General features: G+C 40.3%; 1 protein-coding gene across 3 annotated transcripts in view; it reads left to right on the top strand.

The window, feature by feature from the left end:
- tsnare1 (T-SNARE Domain Containing 1) overlaps positions 1-25,552 on the top strand; it is a 147,939-nt gene that overhangs the window by 100,030 nt on the left and 22,357 nt on the right. For all 3 annotated transcript variants that reach the window (XM_034611743.1, XM_034611741.1, XM_034611742.1), the window contains exon 10: positions 10,911-10,993. In XM_034611743.1, the coding sequence (XP_034467634.1) occupies positions 10,911-10,993 (83 nt within the window). The remainder of the gene's footprint in view (positions 1-10,910; positions 10,994-25,552) is intronic.

Genomic DNA, 25,552 nt, shown 5'->3' with positions numbered 1-25,552 from the left:
AAATCTGCCATCAGCTATGTCTCGCTCCATCATGAGCATTCACTGGAGAATTGGCTTTTACTTAATAATGTCACGCAATGACATAGACAAACAGACAGACCTGGAAAACAGTGCTTGATGGGTTTGTAGATCAATTCTGAGAAGTGAAAGGTGTGATAAGGTAGATGATTTAAGCTGTTGTGTGTGCTGCAAAACACTGTTAGTGGTGAGAGTCAGATCATCCAGTTCAGCTTGTTTTGGGGCTTTTTTGACAATTTAATAGGTGTGAGTTTTGTTTAAACCTTTAACCTTTAGTGTTGCCATTGACTCCTTTTAAAAGATAAGGTCAGTGTTATTTGTTCTCAACGGTTGACAAACCACACAAAAAACTAAAAACTTTCTGACATCGTTTCCCTGTCTGTGGGGCTCTGAATGAAGACAGAAATCTATAAAAACGCCTGACAAATGTATCATTTACTGATTTTTAACTAAAGATCAGGAAAATTTCCCCAAGGGAACAATAAGGTCTAAATAAATCAGGGGCTAGGTCTGTGACTAAAGTATCTATCTGACCAAAAAAGTAAAAAAAACTCAATGTCTACTCACAAGCTTTGTGTGGAGGTTTGTGTGAGAGATAACAGAAAAAAAAAAACATGACCATTTCAAGAGACAACACAAAAATTAATGTGGATCCATTTTTGCTCTAAATAGCATTTGTAAACACTTTAAATGGATTTTCTTGTTTTCTTCCACAGGGGTGTACATTTCACCTGTGTCTGTGTATTGGTCTGTTCTTTTATTTGTCAGTAGAATTACTGTAAAAAGTCCTTAACTGATTTGGAAAAAGCTTTTGGAGGGATGGCGTATAGGTCAGAGAACCACTCCTTAAGGTTTGGTGCAGATCTGGTTAAAGGGCAGATGAAGGAATTTTGTTTCACTGCCACTGACATTTTTAGGACATTTGTTCAACATCTTTGTGAATAATGTTTCAATCTTGAAAATATAACGTGATCAATTTGTGTCTTTGCTAGTTTCAGACAGACAGTTAGTATTTCCACATCCAGTGCCCATGTTGTTTAAACAGCAAGTGCACTTAAAATGAGGTATGGTCAGGTGCATTGTTGGTGCATTGTTGGCACATTATTATCTTGAGGCAGCAGAAAACAATTGTGCTTTTGACCAACAATAACCTGGTCTGAAGTCAGTGGTGCGGTATTCCACTGTTTTTTAAAGGCACATTATCAAGATAGTACTAGTTGCTTACATAGGCCGGTGCATTACGTGTGTGCACTCTGCTTTTTGAATGCACATACGGTCTGCCTGCAAGCTTTCTATTCCGACAAAGTTCTGTGAACTTCTCTGTCACTACCTGGAAAATTCTCCATTACATAATTCCACCGACATGGAACTGTGTCTGGCTTTTAAATGGAGATCAGAGATTTTGATTGACTGCATGTTGCACCCAAAACATAACCTTTAATAACTACGAACCTAGGTCCAACCCCTCTGAGACCCAACATCCAACTACATCATGCTTGAACGTCTTAACCAAAGAGAATAAATGTAATATATAATCAACATGTAAAATTACTACACTTATATTTGAAATAAATTTAAATCATACCAATGTGCAAAGGAAATCAAAGTGGAAGTGATTCTAAAAAAAGAAACAGACAGCAGCGTTTCAAACGACCTTTGGGTGAAAGGGACCTGGGGAATCCCACATTAAACCAAACCAATCAATTCCATCAACAGTGCATGATAAAGTAGTTAAGGTTATGTGCAAACCCCCACCTCCCCCCCCCCCCCCCCCCCCCCCCCCCCCCCCAGGCACAACGTACACACGTGTTTAGACTTTCTAGTCTTCAACTAAACCTCTAAAATGATTAAACCTTTGGCAGACGGTCTCCATAGCCAATCATAGAATTTGAGGGGTTCTTACAATATTTCTGCTGCTGTTGCATCACCTCTTAGTGCTGGGTGTGGCATGTGTCTTTTGTATTACTGACAAAGTTAGTGGTGTGGAAATGAACTAAATTTATCAAGATACAGTCTGTGTGTTGAACGTACGTTCCCTTGTAGCTTGTAGCTCAACATACAGAATCAAGGGAGCACGCAAACATCCAGGGAACCACTGCTTTTCACTTTTTCCTCATTCATATACAGAATAAATTGAACACTTCCTTCCACCACATTCTTCTCTTTGTGAATTATCCTACATCCTGAACTTGTTCAGGATAATCAGACACGCAGGAGCGACTCTGAGGTTTTGCATTCTGTAATTTGCATGTGAAAGAGTGTTGATGTGGTATTTTGGACAAGGAAGCTGGAGGGACTCAGTGTACTCCCCACCAAAATGGATGAACGGAGAGATAGGACTCTGTTGAAGATTGCTGAGCTTATGAAATCATACCACAGCAGAGGTCCAATCTGATCATTATGGAGCCATGGAATAATGGACCTCTCCCCATTAAAAAGAGATGCACTGAAATTGCCTTTGGCCTTTTTGGAAAAAGGCTTTCTTGGTGCAGTGGCGTATATGAATACTATGAGATTGTGCTTTGGAGGCGATGGTCAAAAAAAGCAGCAGGTAATACAAAGAAATGAACAGACTCAAGGAGGATGGATTAGTGCTTTTATGGTTTATCCGTGCTGGCTAAGGACACACTATATTAAAGCCTGAGAGTGGAGACACACAATCATTAAGGTTGTTTTAGCAGGCAGACACAAACTCTGCCAGACTACACAAAAGAGGTGTTAGAACACTCTGTATTCATTTGAACTCATCAAAGACTACACTCTCTTGTTTTTCATGTGCTGGGAGCATGTTTCTATAGGATACTATCATTGTTTGTTTGTGTTTGTTTGGTATTTTAACTATATCAATGAATGAATTTGTCCAGAAGGTTGCACTGGAAATCTCAGTGGGTCCTTACGGCGTACTCAACATTTGGATTTAAAAAAATCAAAGTCATACTGATGAATAACTTTATGAGTGCATGGTATATATTTGGAACAATAATTAGAATATGGCCTCAGGGTAGCACTACAGTAAAGCTTATGGAGTGAAAGAGTTTCTCCTCTCGAGAGAATGAATGTTCTTGGTTTGATGGAAATCAGTGTTAAAACTTTGGGGGGTCGACCACGTGAGGAATTTCCTTCTGGGGACCATGAATATCCACAGATAATTTGAAACCCAGTTTTCATTCAAAAGTCCATCAGTGTTTTTTACCTCTGCACTATAGAGCAGGAGGATTAAGTGACGTATTTACAAGACAATGCCACATGTCACGCCTAATATTTCCTCATAAGCATTTGCAGCTACACAAGCAATTTAATGACACTGTGTTTTGGTGGTAGTGATACTTTAGAGGGGACCTGTTATGCTCGTTTCAATGTCAGATCTTCATATTAAACATGATCAAAGTCTCAAATAATGAGGTAAACGGACTGTATGTAAAAAAACAAATGCTCAGGTGTCAAATTCCTCTGAACACACTTTTTTGTTTTTACTTTGCCAACAATCTGCCATCAGCTTATCAAATCCTGGCACAGCTGCAGGCACAGAGTGCATTTTTCTTCAGGAAAGCTGCAAGTCGATCAGAGTTGATGATGCTGAAAGAAAGTCTGAAAAGAAAGAATTATGTCAAAATAAATGCAGTGCAGCAGCACAGCTTTCGTGAGTTTTTGCATCAATTTGACAAAAACATTTTTCACCACTTTTTGAAAATTTTACGCTAAAACAAACAGCAAACTGGAACGCGTGTATTTTCTGTGAAGTACCGAATGCTGCTTTGACATACAGTCAGTGCTCTGACATAAATCAAACAGTAAAAAAATAATAACAGGTGGGTGCTAGACCTACTACCAGTGTTTCAAGGGACTTGAGGGGCCCCACACAAAAGGGGCCTGCATGCGTTCGATGTAGGGCCCGAACCAACTGAAGTCCAAACATGAACTCTCACATGATACCGAAACCACATCATTCCAATCTTCAAACTATTCTTTTAGTATAAAAATCATAAACAAAGTGCATACATATTAATAATAGTAATGTAACCCCCCACCACCATCCCAGACACATCCCACACATGCATTAAGACATTCTAGTCAAACCTCTAAAATGACAGTTATGGCAGGAAGCAAGTGGCAAAGAGCCTCTTTATGGGATTTCTAACCATTGTTATTATACAGGTGGAGTTTTATCATGCCGTTCGCTCTTTTGAGGAAAAAGCAGGAGCCCGTGGCATTTATGTCTTATCAAACGCTGTCAGGATTAATACACTATACAATTCACTCCATACCATTGGCGTTGCCTGGGTTGGGCATTCGGGGCGTTTTTTCTTTAACATGGACGTGGGAATGAAAAGCGAGCCAATCAGCAGCTGTTCTGTGGCGCAACTGCAGCCAGTGTGGCCAGGGCGTCAGGCAAGTTTTCATTTATTATTGTTTTCGGGTTTTCATAACCTACAGCTTAGTTATCTTCGGAGTGGCCAACCGCCATTTTGGAACCACGCTGACTCACACAGACACACACACGCATACTCACATACACATCTTTATATATTAAGTACACCGTTAGTAATTTGTGTTTTTATACTTTATTATCTCCATAATAAATGTTTTTCTTTCACAAATGTTGCATAAGTGAATTTTGCCAACCTCTACACTGTCAAGAACTCTATATCCTTCAACTTAGCTAACTATCTATATGGTCATTTTGGTTATAGTTATTAATTTAATTGTTAATCAGAGTTCCAAATTTGTAGTTAGTACTTTTATGAGACTTTTATGAGACTATGAGACTTAATCAATAAATTGGGAAATGTATCTTTTCCCTTCCTTTGACGGTTGGTGCCCCGAGGTAACTTTAAAGGGGACATAGCATGCAAATTCCACTTTGTTAGGGCTTCTACAGGTTAATGTGGGTATCTGGCATGTCTACCAACCCAAAAACTCTGGGGAAAAAACACTCGCGCGTTTTGTTATAGTTCCTCTAAGTCAGAAACGTCATGCTTGAGCGACTCGATTGCGCTTCCTGGGTATTGTGTCGTAACAAGGAACTGGAAGTCTCCCTACATGGTCTTGGCCCACCCCCCGTCCCCCCACACTCGTTACTTCCGGGTTTACACCGGAGGCAGCGAGGCTGCGAGGCAGCGCAGCGCCGTTCCCAAGCACGCAGCCGGGCTGTTCACACGGGACGAGCATTTCTCCGCTGGTCAGCCCGCGATTCACTCACATGTGGCATTTGTCTGGATCGTTGGGACCGGGAGGCTGCAGCAGCTGCTCGGGAGCGACCGCTCGCTCTCCCGTGCGTGAGCTGGAATTTGTGTCAGCGCCACACAGCCAGCAGTGTGGAAGACTTCCGCAGTGTTCAGCGCTACTGTAACCCCCGAACCCCGACATTCAACGGGTACAACAACAAGCGGAGAAAGCAGAATCGCGGGCTGACCTTATATATACAGTCTATGGGGCTGACCAGCGCGGAGAAATGCTCGTCCCGTGTGAACAGCCAGGCGGCTGCGTGCTGGAGAACGGCGCTGCGCTGCCTCGCAGCGGTCTTCCACACTGCCAGCTGTGTGGAAGACTTCCGCAGTGTTCAGCTCTACTGTACGCCGGGTTACAGTAGTTCCGCCGGGTTACAGTAGTTACGCCGGGGTACACCGGACGCGGAAGCGCCGCTGCGAGGCAGCGCAGCGCCGTTCTCCAGCACGCAGCCGCCTGGCTGTTCACACGGGACGAGCATTTCTCCGCTGGTCAGCCCCATAGACTGTATATATAAGGTCAGCCCACGATTCTGCTTTCTCCGCTTGTTGTTGTACCCGTTGAATGTCGGGGTTCGGGGGTAAATGATGGTCTTCATAGCCCCCCCCCCCCCCACCTCTCTTTCTCTCTCTGTCTGTCTGCTTGTGTGCTTGTAGTGGATGGGCAGAGGGGGACATTTAATTATGTGATTGGGAAAATTAAAACTCCAGGACAACAAGGGGAATACAAAGTATGGGATGCATATTTGATAATTTATATCATATAAAATATGTAATTTATATCGTTTAAAATCATGGGGGGGAGGGGGGAGCTGGCTCATTAGCATTTAAAGGAACAGGCACTCAAAACAGGTCACTCTGTGGAGGGCTGTTTTATACAGGGTAAAAAGGGTGCTGTTTTATATGATCCTTGTGGTATTTTGACCAAAGTATGTTACAGACATTTCATTAAGACCCCAAGGAACCATATCAACTTGTGGTAAAATGGGCATGCTATGTCCCCTTTAATCAATTAAAGTTATTATTTAATATTAATATTTTTAATCTTATTATTCAATATTTTATTTTTGAGGAGACACAGCCAATCAGCAACCAGACTGGCCACACTGTCGCTCCTCATGTGACAACCTCAGTCACAGAGGAGGAGGTGGAGACACAGTCTGAGGCCACTGTTGATGCCACTGCTGATCCACCCAGAGCACTGAGGAGGAGACGCAGCTAATCAGCAACCAGACTGGCCCACAATCCCGCTCCTCTTGTGACAACCTCAGTCACAGAGGAGGAGATGGAGAAGCAGTCTGAGGACACTGTTGATGCTGCATCCACCCAGAGCACTGAGGAGACACAGCCAATCAACAACCAGACTGGCCCCAATCTCGCTCCTCTCGGGAGAAGAAGGAGATGGAGACCCTGTCTGAGACCATTATTGACAATTATCCTAACCATGGCAGCTTGGAAGACACCAGGAACACTTTGGCAGAGCAAACTAGCTCCTCCGTGCTCCATGTTTTGCCAGATTAGCTGTGGACCTGACACTGCACCAAATCCAGGAGCAAGACGGGCTTGTTGCTGCGTGAAATGTCGAACACAGGGATGCTGCCATCAGAGCAGGTAGTTAAAGGACTGGAAGAAATCATAGAAACAGCTGTTTACATTGATGAAGAGGTGCCCAACACTGAGGTGATCAGCCCATGACTCAAGAAGTGTCTCCGTTGATGAGCACTTTGCGGAATTCCAGATCGTCGTACCTCCTCGACAGGCTGCAGCGATGATTCAGTCCAACCTTCACCTCCTGCTCGACTCCCACAAGAGTTAACTGGCATTATATATAAGTATCTTCATGTAAAAAAACTAAATCCTACAAATAATTGGTTAATCAAGGTGAGAGGGAAGAAACCTATGAGTATAGAGGATCAAAAAATGTACATCACAACAGGGTCTTCGGTACCATATTTCCATAGACATACCAAAACTAGAATAACTGCCTTGCAGTTGTATGCCTCCACCAACCAGTGCAGTGTCAGTCTATATGCATATTTTTTCAAGAGATATATGCGGTCACCGTTAATATCTGTAGAAATTTTGAAGAGAGTGCATGAGGCAAAGAAAATTGGTTTGTGAGTTCACATAGACCTTGACCTCCAAATTCTAAGCAGGTCATTCTTGTGAATGTTTGGGCCGGATGCAATGAAATTCCCAGCAGGTGTTCATCATATAATATATTGTGTCCACAAGAATCGGAGGTCACCGTGACCTTTGACCTCCAAATTGAATCAATTCATCCTTGAATACCAAATTCACAGCAAACCCTCTGCATGCACTCAGAGGAACCTATAAGAGGCCCCATGAGAGATAATTCATGCTTGGTCTCACAAACAGCACTATAATCTCACACACACACACACACACACCAGTATTATCCTATACTCTCTTACATGTACCATCATACTCTTTCACATACACTACTACACTCTTACATGTACCACCATAATCTCACACACTTACTACTATACTAGCTTACGTGTACCATCATACTATCTGACACACACTACTATAGTAGTGTACCATCATACTCTCACACACACACACACTACTAAACTCTTTTATGTGCCATCATACTCTCTCACACACACTTAGTACTATACGCTCTTACATGTCCCATCACACTCTCTCACACAGAGAGAGTTGGTACATGTAAGGTGTGTGTGTGAGGCCAAGTATGAATTATCTCTCATATGGCCTCTCATAGAATAGGGTCAACATGCATTGCTGTCTCCTCTTGCTCACCGAACGGGAAAATACATTTAGTCAATCAGCACAATTCGTTCACTCAACCCTCTGCTCCTGTTAAGTTCAGAAGTTAATTCTCCACAGGCTCAAACAGTGCAGTAATTATCAGAGGTCATTACAGCATGAAACAGTGAGGAGTCTCTGAACTGGCTGCAGCCGTCCCACTCTCTCGACACCAAAACAATCAATAGCACTCTCGCTGTTATTGGCCCATTATAAATGTGTATGTGTGTAATTATGTAGTGGTACCAAATATTGTTGACCATCCACTTCATTAAACACATTCTGTCTCATCCCATTAACTTCTGTGTATTGACAGCCCAGAAAGGTGACTGTGTTCTTTTAATGGTGTAAACCAGTGGTCTTTAGTAACACAGAGGGTTGGGCTGTCATGTAATGTGTTGTCAATACTGTGGGCGCAGGGGAACCTTATGAACAAAAGTCTGGATGATTCAGCACCAGATTCACATCTAGAGAACATTGGCCCCTACTACTAGTACCCTTACCCCTCCGTCCCAACAGGTATTTGGACAGCCTACCCCTACACGTGAACGCACAAAACGAAGGGCCAAGGGGTAAAATGGGATTGGGCCTTCGTCTTCTCTTTTAATGTGCGTAAGGAACCAGGCAATCTTTTTGATCGCGTGATACACAATTTGGAATTTGTTAGGAGAGAGTTGTGTCAGATTACACAACTGTCAAACTTAACTTGGGTTATACCACATCAGGGTTGCACCCAAACTTAAAAAAAAAAAAGCACTGAACAGTTATTTTGGTGAACAATGTTCAGTATGAGGGTTGAATGCATGATGTTTGAGTTCTAACCATCTTTACAACGTGACCGCTATTTGGTCAATATTTATGTTCCCAGTTTCTTGAGCAGGATGAACAACATTGTGGATATTCAGTCAGGTAAATCCACCTTTCAAATGGGAGGGGAGGGGAAGGGAAGTAGATACAACACAGTCACCTTGACCTTTGACCAATCTATTCTGGAGATACTGTCCCAAGTGATGCTCCCACCTAGTTTGCTAATTAAGGGATGGAAAGAAATTTTACATTGTTGGATTTTCATATTGTGATATAGTTAAAACATTACTGGAAAACTGTATTTAAATTGACCTTACTAAGTTTATCCTATATGATCCACATTTGAAAGCCTCATTATGTTGTCTTTTTTAACTGAAATTCTATGGCTAAAACCATGTCAATCAGGAACAGCAAATAAATTCCTTCTTCAGTGGTCTCTTAACAGTCTAATAATTGTAAATGTTCATGAACAGTACACTTCAGAGATCTGGTCATTGTTGATTAACCAGAGAAAAAATGCAGTCAAGCTGTTTTCAGAAGTTCTTCAGAAATCATTTAAATCTTTTGTAGTTTCTAGTTTAGCTGTGTACTTTCCAGTGGCAGGCATGCAGTTCTCAGCAGGTCTCACAATATGAACGATAGACTTTTTTGTTTTGTTTCTGGAGATCTGAGGCTGTTATATTAGGAAATAAATATGAAAATGTTGCCATTCTTTTATGTGATCCTACCTTTTTAACCATAAAGATGTATAAAATATATTTTCTCGTATTTTACAATTTAATATAATGAAACAATCCCTCATTATGTTATATCTACTTTTTTCTTTTAATATGTCCATCTCCAAAAGGAAACACGGATGAAAGAAAGATACACGGGCCAGCTTACAGGCTCAATTTTGGTTACATGATTCACAGCAAGTCGTTATCAATCTCATGTCTGATTGATGAGCACAACACTGTAGTCAGCATGTGGTTGGTCTATCCTAGCATGAAGGAAGAAGTCTTTATGTTGGCTTCAAAGCATGTCCTCCTCTGAATGTCGTGTCCTGGCTCAGACTAGTTTCCCTGCCATCAGCAGCAGAGCCACTCAAATCATTTCCACTGTCGCCAGATAGCGTGTTTAAGAAACTCTGATGTTTCGTCCTGAGGTTCAGACATTTCAGGTCAACATCTGTTCATCCGGTTTCAGAGGGATTTATAAAACTTGTTGTAAAGCTTTAACAAGTTGTCAACCTGTCCGCTGTGCGTGTGTGTGGGGAGGGGACGGGCTGAGAAAGACAGAAAGCAGAGGAGAGAGAAACAAGACCACAAATGACAGCAAAAAGCAGACTCTCACTAAGCCGACATGAAACAAGTGCACTTAAATTAGATAAATAACATAAATCCAATACTGAGATTTTTCTCTTTTTATTCATTTTTTCCTTTGGTTTCTTTGGAGAGCAGGCTCTGAGCAGTGCGGCCGCTGTGGCACAGCGAGGATGAGGTCCTGATTGTGTAGACTCAAACACACATACATTTCATATTTATATTTTATATATTTTTCATGAAGAGAACAATAAAACATTTAAAAAACCACATAGATCTTCTTCCTTCTTGATTTCTTGAAGCCTTGTGATTCGGTGACTTTGAGCCGAGCCTGCCAAAATTCTAAAACAATTGGATGAACACACTGTCACACTGTTGAACCTGTAAATAAATATGTAAAGTACATAACTTCCCCCAAAACTGTCATGTTTTATATTTCTACACAATCAACGTGATTGCGAGGTTCCGCTGGATGGAGCCCTGCGCCACCTGTATTCACCGAGCGAATGCTGGGCAGATGTTTGTCAAGGGAAGTGTCAGCAAGTGTCTTTGTCAAACAGGAAGTTTGCATTACAAGCTGGAGGCACAGATTCTGAAAGATCTGAGTTTACCAGCCAGGAAGTGTCAAATGTCTCGAGTTCTGCGTCTTTAAATGTCATTCAAACCATTCTTCTCAACTTGTCTTTCATGAACACCCTGAAATGATGATGAGGATGATGATGATGATTATTATTGTTAACAAACTTGCGTTTTGTTTTCCCAGACAGCATTGAAGACTACATCCAGACTGGGTCGTCCAATGTGGAATCAGCCAATCAGGAACTTGCGAAGGCAAACCATTACCAGGTACACTGAACTTTCCCATCCGACCGAGTGCTCCACAGTTTGCATTCACTTTGCTCCCTTTTAATTCTGTGCATTTAACTAAGCTTTATCATTGTAATGCACTTGCATTGAGCTTAGTTTGATCAGCCGTGCAAACAGGGACTTCGCTAACTAGATTTCACAGTTTTATCACATCCCCCTAGCGTAATAACAAAGATGATGTAATTTCATGTCATAATTTACTAGCTTTTGCCTTCAGTTAAATTAATAGTATTTTGGGAGAGAGAACATAACATGCTTGCCGGAAGTCTTGCAAAAACAAAAACACATATTTTTTTCAATTCCACGGGCAAGTGTTAGTTCTACTGAGATAATGGTTATAAATGTGCAGCTTTATACTACAAGTGTATTGACTTAGAGAGGGAAACGCATTGAAGGACAAAAAAAACAAAGCCAGAAATTATATAGATCCTTTTTTCTGTGTTTTAGGGGAAAACAAGAATTTCCACTTCACAGCACATATTGAAGAGAAATTGTATGAAATGCCCAAGGGTCTGTGTTTGCTCTTTCTTTTCAGGGAAATATATGTGTATCTTGCTGTTCTGTCAGGGACCATCTCAGTAGGCCAGGACTTTGTGTGTCTCTGTGTAGGCCGCTGGCTATGGTAAATAATATATTGACTTAAGTGTCCCTGGGTCAATATAGGATATACCTTTTCTACATGGGGTTCAGCTTCAAAGCTGCATCCAGCTCTCTACCTGCAAGGTCTTTTCACAGTTTTGGAAAAGATGGGTTTTGTGATTACTGGCATGAGTGATATCCGCCTGGTAAATAAAGTTTTTTTTTAATAGGAGTGTGATTTAAGTTCAGGAAATGTAATTGGAATTGAATTCATATTTTTTTTCTAAATTAACATGGATTATCTACATCATATCAGCAGCTGCTCACTGTGAAAACGTTTGCTGGGCAGTTTCCAGTGCGTGTGATGACTGTAGTGATTTCTGTCCATCTCCACATGCTGCTGCTCCACTAGTGAGCGAACAAATAAGCGAATGGCAACAGCTTTCCCATTAATTGTCATTTCATTATCTTAAGGGGAGCTGAGCCGTGACCGAGCTCACACTGAGCAATTTAGCTTTCCGCCAATCCAGGCAGCCTCTGTCATTGCAGAGCGGCTGAATGTAAGAAAAACAACAAAGGAGGAGACAGAGAGACGGGCACAGAGTCCGACAGACAGACAGGACAACGGATGTGAAGACAGACGAGTACAGATTCTGCACAGTCCCATGTTCACATCAAACCTGAGCAGATCACTGTAAAAAATGTACAGACTTTGCAGTTTATACAAACACTACATGTTCAGAACATCTAATACCGGATTCGACACGACTTCTGAAGGTGTCCTGTGGAATCTGGCATCAAGACCTTAGCAGCAGAATTGTATATAGTTAATTCAAATAATATTTCACCCTGTAAAATATTGATGTTTTTACATGTGATATCCAATTCACAGATTATATAATAACTACAAACTTCAATTATGATTAAGAATTAACTTAATAAGTACAACCACAATCACAAATGATTGATCGTTAAGTTAATGTGGAGAGGGCAGTATCCACTCTTGTGCTACTTGAAATAGACAATGTTACAGTCCCATGATTGACTGGTGTACCTGACCTCCAACCTCTCACATCATCAGGGATTTGCTCCAGCTTAACCCTCAATAGGATCTGCAGGATAGCTAATGGATGGCTGGATGATAATAATAATGTCATATATTAGGGGTATGAGGGGGTATCAATTTATAAATTCCAGAAATCTCTGTCTGTATGTGGAAGCATATCTCCTTTCATCTCATCGGCTCCATACATGGCATGTGTATTGTCAATGGCAAATTTGGTGTGATTTGGACACGCGATACAATATGTTTGCTCACGGCAACAGGCGCGTTCAACACAATGGGCAAATTCACAAGAATGGCATTGACAAGTGATGTTCCAGTCCAGGGTCCTGTGGACTGAATCTAGCAGCCGGTCTTTACTTGCTGTTGCTGCAGGTAATTACTGCAGGTTAGAATGGGCATTACGTAAGTTCAAAAGATATTCAAAGGGGTCCAGTTTGCGAAGGTTTTTATCAGAGGTCCAGCCGGATGGGTTATTAAATAATCAGTACTCTAATACTAGCATAAATAAATGTGTTTAAAATTTTAATAAAATGTCTTCAATTTCTAAAAATTGCAATTAAAAGTTTTGCTTGAGTAATCTTTTTTTCGTTTTTCTTGTTAACGCCTCTCCATTTTAACAGCCTCAAACAATTTTAAAATGACCAAGTGCCACAAAGGCTAGAAGTGTTGGCGGAAAAACAAAATGCTCAATCAAGATTGATTAATTATCAACTATTAATCAGTATTTATTTGAATACGTATTTGACGACGTCTAAGTACATGTTATGTCCCCTGGTGATTTTCCGCCAGGCGTCGACTGAAAACTGAATTCCCTGAGTCAGATTTTGCGTGGCTAACACACCTGCTCAGGTCAAGTGACCCACTTTATCAGTTAAGACCTTCCTACACTGCTGGGCCATAGGAAACAGTCCCCTCCTGCATTGGTGTATATGATGATAATCATCCTCCTGTATTATTTGAAACTTGGCGGGATATGTAGAAAAAAAAGGTTGTGGTTGCTTCACTGTTCATCCAGTTGCTCAGAGTCCATTGGTAGTGACATTAAAGTTGTTGTTTCATCTTAAATCATATCAGCTAGACCACAGAGTGAAAATAACATCTTCCTGTCCAAACTATACACTGTGATATACAGTATGTCAGTTGTAATCTGCTCTCTCCAAGTTATCCAGTTGCAGGAGCAGTCATGTGCAGGAAAAGTATGTAAACACAATTTCGTTGGGCAGGTAAACACCATAAAGTCATGCACATAACAAGACCACAAAGACACGTAACTTAGTTAGTTCACTCAATGTGGGCCACAGCAGTGACTGTGTGCTTCTACTTTCTACACCTCCAGGGAGCTGGTTCCACCTTCTCTGCTTCCCTTTTCATTTAGTTATCTCCAAAAAAAGAAAAGCAAAAAACATGAACAGAGCATCGCCCAACAAGGTTCAACGGGTGTTTACTGTTTCTGCAGGACCGGCTGTTGTGTTACGAACTGGTGCTGTTGCTCTGGTATGAATCTGTGAGATAACCACCTGCCATTCATTTGAATTCACAACTGATGTTTTAAATGCTTTCAGTACTTTTACTTTCACTGACTTTACATTACTGTACTTCAAGTGAAACGTCCCTTGTGGCTGACACTTCAACTGAGATTTCATGTGCTTTCATCACTTTAACTGAAACTGCCGTTATCTATTACATGTGGCATTATGGCAGGATTTAATATGTACTCGTAAAGGGGTAACAGCTCCTACTGAAGCAAATTTAGATAATTTAATTAAATGGATCACTCTCATATAAGAAGCCATGATATCCAATTCAATGGATCCTCATTCTATACTTCAAAGGAACATACAGGCAACAACTGGTTCCGAATTAAGGAAAGTTATTTGCAATTATCTACTAAGATAAATGCAATGACTGATAACTAATCAAAGATACAGTCAGGGGGCTGAAATGAACAATAAGATAACTTGAATGATGGTAAAAGATAATAACGCCATGCTTAGGCGAGGCATTGTATGGTGATAACAGATGATGGAGTTTTGATGAAGGAAGATTTTAAAGATTCAAATTATTGTAACGGTATCAACCCAGTCATTAATAACAGGATAGAAATAATTGGCTTTGTCTACTTCAGTTAGTGCTGATGTACCGTTGAGACTTCCTTGGCTGAGACCCAGACAGAAGTTGCCACAGGCCAGAACCCTCACATTGAATCGAGGTAGCAAACTACAAAGCTTTGCTAAGACTAGAAACTGACTGGACAAGACAAACCCAGTGTTTCCAATCCAAGTTACTAAAATGAAAAGATACTATGTCACTGTTCTTGCTCTTGATTTGGCTCGGAAAAGAAGCAAAGAACCACCCAACTTTCAATCAATGCATGGGAGCTACGAAGTAAATTGAATAGACAATTATCAGAAATGCATCGTCTCAACACAACATATGTCACTTGGTATCATCATGGTTACATATGCAGTTGGTTCAGACCTCACAATACTTATCTCAACTTTCCTGAGGCCTAAAAAGATGCCAATTGCACCTAATTACTTTAAACCTGTTGAGGAATTATTCTCTATATTCGAGCATCATTTTCTTATTGTTTCAGATACTGTTTAAAAGAGGAGCCTCTGGTTTTCAGTCAAGATTAGAATGTGGTGTCATTTAGAAGAACTATCTATGTTCTGTCCCATTAGGGTGGGAGGAAACAGGAGGGGATTTAGTGGTGTTTTTAATGCGTGTCTAACAATGACGTGATGAACGGCTAGCACCTCAGTGATAGTCCTTTACCGTTATCTTTTCGGAGGCAGTTAACGCTCAGTTATTGATCAGACGTGATTCCTTATTGGGAAATCTGATTATTTTGAGAGTTTGCTCCCATTTGCTTTGTGTCCAGTCTTCATCCATCAGACTTCTATCGTCAGTCTCTGACATTCTAGAAGTTGCTCTTTCCTGTCAGTCAGTTTTTTTTCTGTGTTCCATATCAACCTGATGTTTGGTTGTAGGTGAACAAACAAGCTGGCTATCCCCTCTATGAACTCTCTAATGGATCTTAGGCCAGGTATTTCTGCTTCACGTCATTTGACATCCTCCCACAATCTCCTTTCAACTTTGAATTGAAAGCTTTTCCATCTGCTTTAACTGCTTGTACATCAACTGACACTGAAATGAACTTAAAGTGTTCAGTGGAAAATTCAGCTACTTTATATTTGATAGATTAACAAACATTTCCGATGCCATCAATTCTTACAAAGAGGAGTGACACTTCAACTGTGTTCTGTGGAAACATTTCTGCATCCACCACTTTACTAGATGTAAACCAAAAATTACAGTTGGTTTTCAAATGGTGTTTTCAGCACATCAGTACAGATGTTAATATTCTGCACAATTCTTCTACTTTTCATTTATTTTTTTTGTGATATATTTGTCATAGTCACTGGAATTTAAATTGAAGTTTTGTGGTTGTAAGAGATGCTTGACAGATCTCTTATGCAGGATTGGAATTTTAATCCCCCCCATCACAAATGAGAAAGATGCTGCTTAGACTGGAATGGTTGGTCGAGGGAGTGGTGGTAGGTTTCTGCTTATCAAGTGGATACACCCATTCCTGGATATTTCAATGTACATATCAACGAACCTCAGCGTTCCGGGTTCACAACCTAGACGTGATCCACTTAACTGAGGGCCCAGGTGTAGTATTTTATCTTCATCCAGAGTGACTGACTGCTCTTTTCAGCAGCTCTTAGCCATCTGTTAGCGGATCTTCCCATCTCCTGGAGTAGTCTTGTTGCTGATGTGGCTACAATCCCTCTGCAGCCTATGTCAACTGCCTGGAAATCTTTTACCCAGCCATGCTGTTGCGTGTTAGTGGCCAGCTCCACATACCTCAGTTACTTGAACTGGTAAGACTCCTCAATAACACCCTTCCAGAGGGCTTTGTTGTAAAGCACTTTGTAACTTGTATTGAAAGGTGCCATACAAATAAAGTTATTAAAGTTATTAGTACTTCAAGCTTGGAGATATACACATACTAGAGTGAGGCAGACCATAGAAGTCTGGTCTGAGGTTGGCTGTGGCCACTGAGCCGAAGCAAAGCCTGAGCTTAAGTTTGCTGCCATCTTCCAGTCATGTGCACCGCCCAGCTGCCCAGTGTCCAGTCTTGATGCTGCAAATCTGGCAAGGCACTCACCTTCCTGGACTAATGCTGTTACTGGCCAGGACATAATGAGCAGCCCTGATGGTGAACCTCACACATGTCTTCATCTTATCACTATTAAAATAGTTTTGTTGTTTTCAGTAGAAATTATGCAAATGAACAGTCAACAAATGTGAAATAAAAAATCTGTAGAAGATGACAAAGCCACAATTAATTATGCATTTGTTGTGATTTAAAAGTCTGAATAAAGATAGACTTTTTGTGTTGTCGAGCTACAGACCTGATGGCTTTAGTGATTTCAAGTCAAAATAAATCTGAAATACTCAAGACTACTCGCGGCTGATGTGAACAGTTATTACCAGTCGGTAGCTTGTATTTACCCAATCTCAAGTGAATGTAGCGTGAAGTTAATGGCACGATTGTGATCACATAAAAACGAAGGAAGAGCATGAAAAAAAGCGACAGAACACTTTACAAGTCTAAGCACTGATATAGCCTTGAACACTGGTCGACATGCACTGCTGCATCTCCGCCGATGGTCAATTAAGAGCGGATGTCATTTTCTTCTCGTGCCTCGCCTTGTCTTCTCACTTTACATTGAAAATAAATTAAATCTATAATCCATTATCTGGCGGCAGATTACTCTGCCTGCTGCAAGTTTCTCTAGTTGCTGCAATGTTTTATCACCTCATCTATGTTCAGTGGACCACAATGAACTCTGATTGTTGATTGCTGCACAAGATTGCTTATAATTACCATCATGTTGTAGCAATTTAGTGAGGAAAAACTGAAGCCTTAAAAAGTACAAAATAACGGAATTAATTATTGATTTGACAGGGGGGTGGGCTCCATGCTGATGTCATTGGTGAGGCTCTAAAGTCCATCCGTCTTTAGAACTGAAAATTGATCTCCTTGTGAGTGACTACATCCCTCTCAGTTGTGAAAGAAAAAATCTATTTAACACAGTTCTCGTGTGGCTAAATTGAGGATAATATGGAGTGCTGGCTATTGTGTTTGTGAAAGGGACAAAGGGAGAGGTAGGGGAAGAAAAAGAGATAAAAGAAAGCTTGTAAATTAATGGGTAGACGTATGAATGGACCCATCCACACAGAGACACATACAAATTGTTGCCCTTTTGACAAATAAGATAATGAAAAAGAATAACGTAATCACAATGGTAAAGCTCTGAATGATCACTGCACTCAGAATAGGGGGTGGGCTAATACTAACAGATTGCAGGGAAACTGTCTTTCTCTTCAGTCACTCTTGTCCAACTCCCTCTGAACTCTGCATGCCACTTTGAAGGTTGTGTAGTATATGTTTGTAGGGGGATGTCAGTGACCCTCCTCTGGCTCGGCCCACATAAGCCACAGCTGGACTGAGCTTTTTGAAGAGGAGAAAGGAAACCTGAGTTCAAATAATAAGTGGATACATCCATTAGATCAGCATATTATCAGTAGAGCCTAGGGGAAAGAAACATATTCATCCCAAATACGGTGACAGATTTAAATAAAAGATCATTAATCAGCAGGGATAATATCTCTTGGGAGTGTGATGTGTGGATGAGTGATAGTTTGGCCTGGCCTCTTACCAGAGGGTCAGTGGTTTCAATCCCAGTCTTCCCCATTCCAAAAGCCAGTGTGTCCTTGGGCAAGATACTGAACTCCAAATTGCCTTTTCATAGAGAAAGCGCTGCACATAGATACTGTATGAATGTATGAATTTGCATGTGAATGGATGAATGGCAACAACTGTACTGTGAAGTGCTATATATATACAAACCATTTGCCATTAGTAATGGCCAGGAGGCTGAGAGTCTTTGGGACTATAACAGTGAATAAATGTAATAAACATGACACAATCAAGCTGAGAGGATGCTTTGGAACAAATAAATAGTATCAACCATCATTATAATACTAGTGTGGTAGAACTCTTGTAAAGATACAACTTATCATGTAGTATCTTTCTCTTTACTTTTATAAGTTTGAAATTAGTATGAATGCTTACTTAGTGTTTGTTGCCGCTGCTTATTGATAACTGAAATTTTGTCAGAGTACTGACAACTATAATTGTGTAACAAGTTTTTTTAATTAAATGAGAAAATAGGTTTATGTTCTATAATCTACAAAATGGCATTAAGTTTGTTTAGGTTTGGTGCCAAAATACCTTGTTCAGTGGTTCAATAGAGTAAAATACACTTTCAAACCCTCCAAAGGAACTCAGACCCCTCTGAAGCGAACCGTACTTTAAGTTGCTTTAAGTTTGCGTCGCGGTTCGCTTAACTTTTGCATTGTGAGCACAAAGTGCTCCAGGTTTGCTTCGCATTTTGCCATTGTATTGAAGTGAGCCTGAACAGTGATGCATCGATGCAGTGACCGAACAAAATCAATTCAAGTTTTCCGCTACATTAATTTTGTAGCAGTGTCCCACCACTGCATTATTATTACTTACACTAATATAGCATCAGGACAGACGCACATTATACGTCCGGTTGCCTTTTACCGTGTCGGAGTCTGCTTCCTGCTCACCCCCCCGCTGACCTGTGCTCACTTTACACTTAAACAATTAACACCTTCACTAATCAGAAGTTATTATGACATGTACAGCATTTGAACTTTACTTTGTGTTTGTTTGATTCACGCTTGAGTTTAAGAGACACGTATTTCACTGCACAAAAAACAGTCCAAGGTTTTGTACACACACAGTTATTCCTGCCACACACAAGACGCGCACAGCAAGGACATCAGGGTTAAAGTGAGCGGAACGATCTGGATTTATGATCCGACATCATCGATTAATAATTAAAGAAATGTGATTGTGTTTGTGTGAAGAGGAACAGAGATGAGCAGACACACACACGAGTGATTAGAAAAGAGCAGAGGAGCGGAATCACTTGTTCGACAGCGCTGAGATAATAACTAATTCACTATTGACGAGTGGGGGGCACTTTCTAGTTCAGAGAGTTTTCAGATTTAGTTCAGATTTATCTGAATGATTGTATTAATTAATGAAAAAGCAGCCATGTGCAATAAAATAGAAGATTGAGGATGTGATGCAATGAGAATTGAATCATGAACAGGTGAATTGTATTCGTACCATGAGGCTAGTGAAGATTCACACCTCTAGTAGGAATGTTATAATCCTTACGTCGAAACAGGCCTTTTCTATCAGTGTAATTACATCTTTCAATTGGTCATGGTACACCCAAAAAACATTTAATCCTACTTTTGGTAGGGTATGCAAAACAAACTGTGCTCATGTTACTTATCATTTCGTCCTAAATGGTCCTTGTTCCTGTGTCACACTCTCCTGTTCTCTCTTGCTTGGTGTTTCTTATGTTTAGCTACTCTTCTGCCTCCTTTAGCAATAATGGGATGTTTAATAACTACTTAATTTGCTGTGATGCAAGTGAGTAAATTTGAAGCATGACTTTGCACTGTTGGAATACCAATAGTTTTTTATCCTATTATTAGCTATTCCCCATCAGTGCAGGCCAAACCAGTGGGTGCCTTTTCTTGGGTGTGAGACTTGTGAGCAATGATTTTATGTATATATATCCGTATGCCATCTTTTAAACACTGAGTGTCGAGGTGATGTCCAGCAAACAATGTGGCCATATTAGACAATTGGTAGACTCTGTGGGAAGAGATTCATTAATTCACTCTACATTTTAAATAAAACTTTGTCAAAATCAAGAAAGTTATTTCATAGATTTATTGAAGTTGAGACAAGGGAGCAGAGTTGCCTGCTTCTCTCTATGCTTCTCTGCAGTCACCCAATCAAAACTCCATACAGGAGCTGCCCCTGACCACCTAACTTAATTAAATCAACAGTAAACAAAGGAGATATACATTAAAACCTAATTAAGTTAAAGACATAACAGAACAAAGGACAATTAAATGTGGAATATTAAATCCATTTCATGTCTTTAGAAGTCAATGATTGAATAATTGATCCTCAAACTGATTATTCTGTATTACTGGTTGCAGAATGTGTATGTTAGTATTAACAGTTAATACCGTTTATACCCTACAGGGCTTTGCTGCGCTGAATAAGCCAGTGATAATTAGCATGTGGATTTTGGTGCAGCACTGTATGACCCTGACTTCAGACACTTGAGTTTGAAAGATATACAGATTTACTATAGCTCCAACACTAATAACCATTTACAGATCAGTGTAGAAAACATTTCGCTGCATCTTTTTCATCTAATTTTATTTCTGAGAGTCTTTGATTAAAATGTCAAATGTTATCAGTGACATGTCACATCACCTGTTTGTTTGAGAGAAAACTTGCACCCTTTTACATCACTGTACAACCATGAGGGAACTGAATGTTTACTCAGTTTAAACAGAGTGAGATATCTTTAGAAATTAAACAAATTTGAAAGCCTTGCCCTTAGTCCCCTCAGACCCAAGATGGTAAATTCAAACATTTCAACTCGTATATTGTCCACTGGCCCTTTACTCAGATATTTTATAATTCTCAGTTTTAGAGCTTAATACAGATAAAGTAATTATGGTGAGTTCAACTCTTACATTGATATTGAAACCCACAGCCTTAGCAGTGTATTCAATTCACCAGAATAAATTGGCTTCTCTTAACATGTAAATGAATCCACTCACTACAACCTCACTCTGACATATGACATCCAAACTTCAAACTTAATAGTATTTCATCTAACATTGTGTGATTATTTTTCAGTGACCTTTGTTACCAAATTCAATTTTGTTACAAAAAAAAAGATTTTAAGGTTTCAGTTATTAAACCTCTGCTTCAAAAGCCTACTCTTGACCCAGATGCTTAAGGCAACTGTAGACCAATATCCAACCTCCCTTTTATTTCTAAAATCCTTGAAAAGGCAGTTGGAAATGAGTTATGTGACTATTGACAAAGAAATGGTTCGTATGAAGATTTTCGGGTCAGGATTTAGAGAACACCATTGCACAGAAACAGCACTGGTGAAAGATGGTAGGGGTTGCATGGCTCCATCCCCAGCTGCTCCAGAGTTTGTTGAAGTACCCTTGAGTGAGTCACTGAACCCCTAACTGCTCCTGATGCTCTGTTATCAGTGTGTTACTATGTGACTGAGACATACATTGTGGAAGACTTGCAGTGGAAGGCACTATATAAATGCAGTCTATTTGCCATCTTCTAATGGCCACAGATGACTGACCTGTCTCTTGTCTTTACTGTTAATCATAGGCTTGTTGTTTTGATTAAGGGAACAGTCGGCAGGTTTAAGTCATCCTCACTTGATAGATTCCAGTTTTTCCTGTTAGCGACTTCCATGCACACAAAGGTTAGTGATGGAGTTCCACAGGGATCTGTGCTGGGACCAATAAGTCTCACCTCATGTACGATTTAGGCAATATTATCAGGAAGCATCACACAAACTGTTTAACTGAACTAATCAGGTATTCAAACTCTAGTAATGTCTTAGATAACCTGTTTTTACCTCTTGTACTTGTCCCCCAAAAAACGATCTAACAAAAAAATTATGATCTGATCAGTTTGTTAATTTTGATTACCTTCACCTCCATTTCTAATGTAAGGAACTTTAGAGTTATATTTATTTGTCCATTGACTCACACATAAAACATGTCTCTGGCCCAGCCTCATCTCGTCAGTGCTATATTCTGAAATTTCGTAGTGTCTCCCAATAACTCAGTGAAGAGCTGTTCCGAAATGTTCCAAGAGCTTCAGTAGAGGAGAAGATGTTATAATGCATCTATAATGCCATGGACAATGCAGAGACAGTATCAGAAAGTGACTAGGACTAGATGTTTGGCATGCTAGAAGAAGAAAAGAAGTAACACAAATAGAACCTAAACTAGAGTTAACATTTGCACCAGTGAAGAGTGCTCTTGGTGAGTAAAGGAATCAAGATAAAAAATTGAAAAAACAATTGCATTAGACAACAAGACAATTAGTGTTGCCTCATACATAAAACTGATTAAAACAAAAACCTTAATCAGAGACTAAGGAAAAAACGAATTACCAGGGACCATCAAAAAGTGATTCATGGACAGTGAAGCGCAACAGAAATGAGGTTTAAACAACAAAGTTTGGGGACAAACCTCACAGGAATGATTGCTTAGCAGGAAAGAAAAGATTAATAAACTATGTATCAATTTATGTGAATGGTAGTAACAGCAGTTTCTTTAAAAATATGCCTTCATCTGCATTTCTGACATGGAATAGAATAGAATGGTCATCTCTTGTGGACAAATGGTAAATGTGCTGTTGAGTGGTAAAGGCTCTGTTGATTTTGAGTGACTGTCCCTTGACACCAAAGAAACCATAGAAATTGTTTGCAAAATTTGGAAGCAAGTGTCTGCCAGCTTGAAAGCCACAACAGTGACTCTGTGACAGCTGTAGTACAAAGCCAGGTTACGCCACACTGCTGGTGGCCCAATCCATTTGAGTCCTGCACACACTCATACATACACAAACAAAGTTGTGACGTGAAAGGCACTTTAAAGCTTCCCCTGTTGAATTTGGCGTGATTGTACACAGCACGCTTTGTTCTGAGCTTGGTTCACCTTTCTTGCTGAAGGTTAATGCTCAGTAGCAGCAATAAAGATGCCTTTGTGAATCAGAAAATATTTAATCTGTCTTTTATGTATCTAAGGTTGGGATCCTTTTTCCTATCAAGGGCCATTTATTTTTTTTATAACATCTTTTTTGGGCCATACTAAATCATCGGCCCATGATGTACGTCACACTTGTCTTTCTAATGCAGTGACTGCTTCTCTTTCGCAAAAAGTCTGATGTCAGATAGTAGTGATAATATTGATGCTCCCCGCAACTGGTTAAGCTAAACCAACGTGCTCAAACAAATCCTCACTCCTGGTACGTTATGCATTGCATGCAAAGACAATAATTGCCCCTCGTATCCAGCCCAGCAGTGATCACACATGCATTGACAAGATGGCTACTTGGAGAGTATTTATGATGGCAGGTCATCATAGTGCAGGACATGCACTGAAACTGGAAATTTCTTGTGTCCTTCAGTGTTTTTTCAATATCTTATGTCAGTATATCAGTACTCGGATGTAGGACGGTATTTTTGAGTAAAAACTCACACTTTTTTACTTTGTGTGATTCTAGCAGCTCCTCCGCAGCAACAAGAGACTCCTTCACAAATTAGCCTCCTGAAACCTCATTCAGAAGGTAGACCTTATTCATAGCTGTTAATCTGGTGAAGGCAAAAAAATGCTGCTTAACATTGTCGCTGTCAGAATGTGTTTTCGAAAAAGCTTCTTGTTGGGCACTTTGGGCCTTTAAAATCATTGTGATCATGCCCCCATAAAACCATACAATGGCTCGGCTTCAATTAAAAAAATGTTTGTGTCTTCCATTCTGCAATTGCCTTTAATTCATTAACAGTAAACTGCGATGCTTGTCAGCTATGTGCTCCATTCACCCTGACCACTATCTGACTGCACTTTGACAGGCTTATAGCCACAAGAGAAATTAGTCTGCTATTTTATGCTAGCGTTTTTAATGGCACAAAAACACTTATTTGCTCTAATGATAATTTTTTGGTATTTATGAGTTGTCTCTTGGCCTGGATCTTGCTGGGGTGTTGCCGCCTGGAGCCGGGATTCCCCCTGATCTAAGAACTATAAATGGCCTTGGTTGTATCCTTTAAATAATAAGATCTGAAGTAGCCGGTCAGACATAAAAAAGCCTGTGACTCTACAACCTTAATTTTCTTTTTTTAAAGCTGGTAACAGTTTGATTTTAAGTGTAATCCATCTCTTAGTTTTGGGTAAACTGTTTATCTCTGTATATTCAAAAAAAATGCTTTTAGAATGCAGTAATGAGAGGCAGGGTGGAGAGACACGCCTACGTCTCCCCATCTCCCACACACACAACACATCAACTAGCTTGTTAAAGTTATCTAGGTTGTCTAGCCATGAGTTGCGACTCCAGTGATAGCACAGAAATGTCGAATGGAGTATAGGCTTCTCGCCTCTGGAGTTTCCTGACAGCCAAGACCACAGTTGTCCTGAGCCGTTTGAACCACTGATAAAGGCGGCCGGCACCAAGACTGCCGGGGCAGCTGTGTCTGAGGAGTACAGTGGTCCCCAACCATTTCGAATGCCAGTACAGTCAGTTGTCTCAGCCAGTGGTTTCAATTTGTGTGTGTGTGTGTGCGCGTGCGTGCATGTGTCTGTGTGCGCGTGTGCATGTGTCTGTGTGTGAGTGCGTGTGTGTGTGCGCATGTGCGTGTGATCATCAAAGAACAGTCAGATGATTTAGATTATTTGACCAACTGTTTGAAAAGGTCAAGGAAGAGAATTTGAGAACTATTTCACTCATTGTAAAATGTTTTGCTAAGATCAATATGTATATCTGGTTCCACTTTATACCCAGCTTCTGGACCTCTGAATCACTGACCTCATCTGATTTGTTTACCAAATAAAATGTGAAATGGGTCCATGTGGTCATTAACAGCAAGTTGAAGAAACAACTGAACAATCAGTGGTGCTTTGTAAGTAGGATTTTGAATAGGGAACTATCCTTTCTAGTGAGCGAGCTACATCCATGACAAAGAGAGACAATGTAATTATGTTGCTATACAGAAGTTGATTTATATGACTATCCTGCAAATTTCCCCATTGTGGGACTAATAAAGGATTATCTTATCTTAAAAAAGTACCCCATGGGTTATGGCTACATTTTACTGCGATGAGCTCTAGTGGCTGAAGATGACAGCAAAAGAGTCGTAACTGCATAT

This window comes from Hippoglossus hippoglossus, chromosome 16 (assembly GCF_009819705.1).
Source record: "Hippoglossus hippoglossus isolate fHipHip1 chromosome 16, fHipHip1.pri, whole genome shotgun sequence".
NCBI lineage: Eukaryota > Metazoa > Chordata > Actinopteri > Pleuronectiformes > Pleuronectidae > Hippoglossus > Hippoglossus hippoglossus.
The sequence above is the reverse complement of the archived record's forward strand: the minus strand, read 5'-3'. Positions and strand labels throughout refer to the sequence as shown.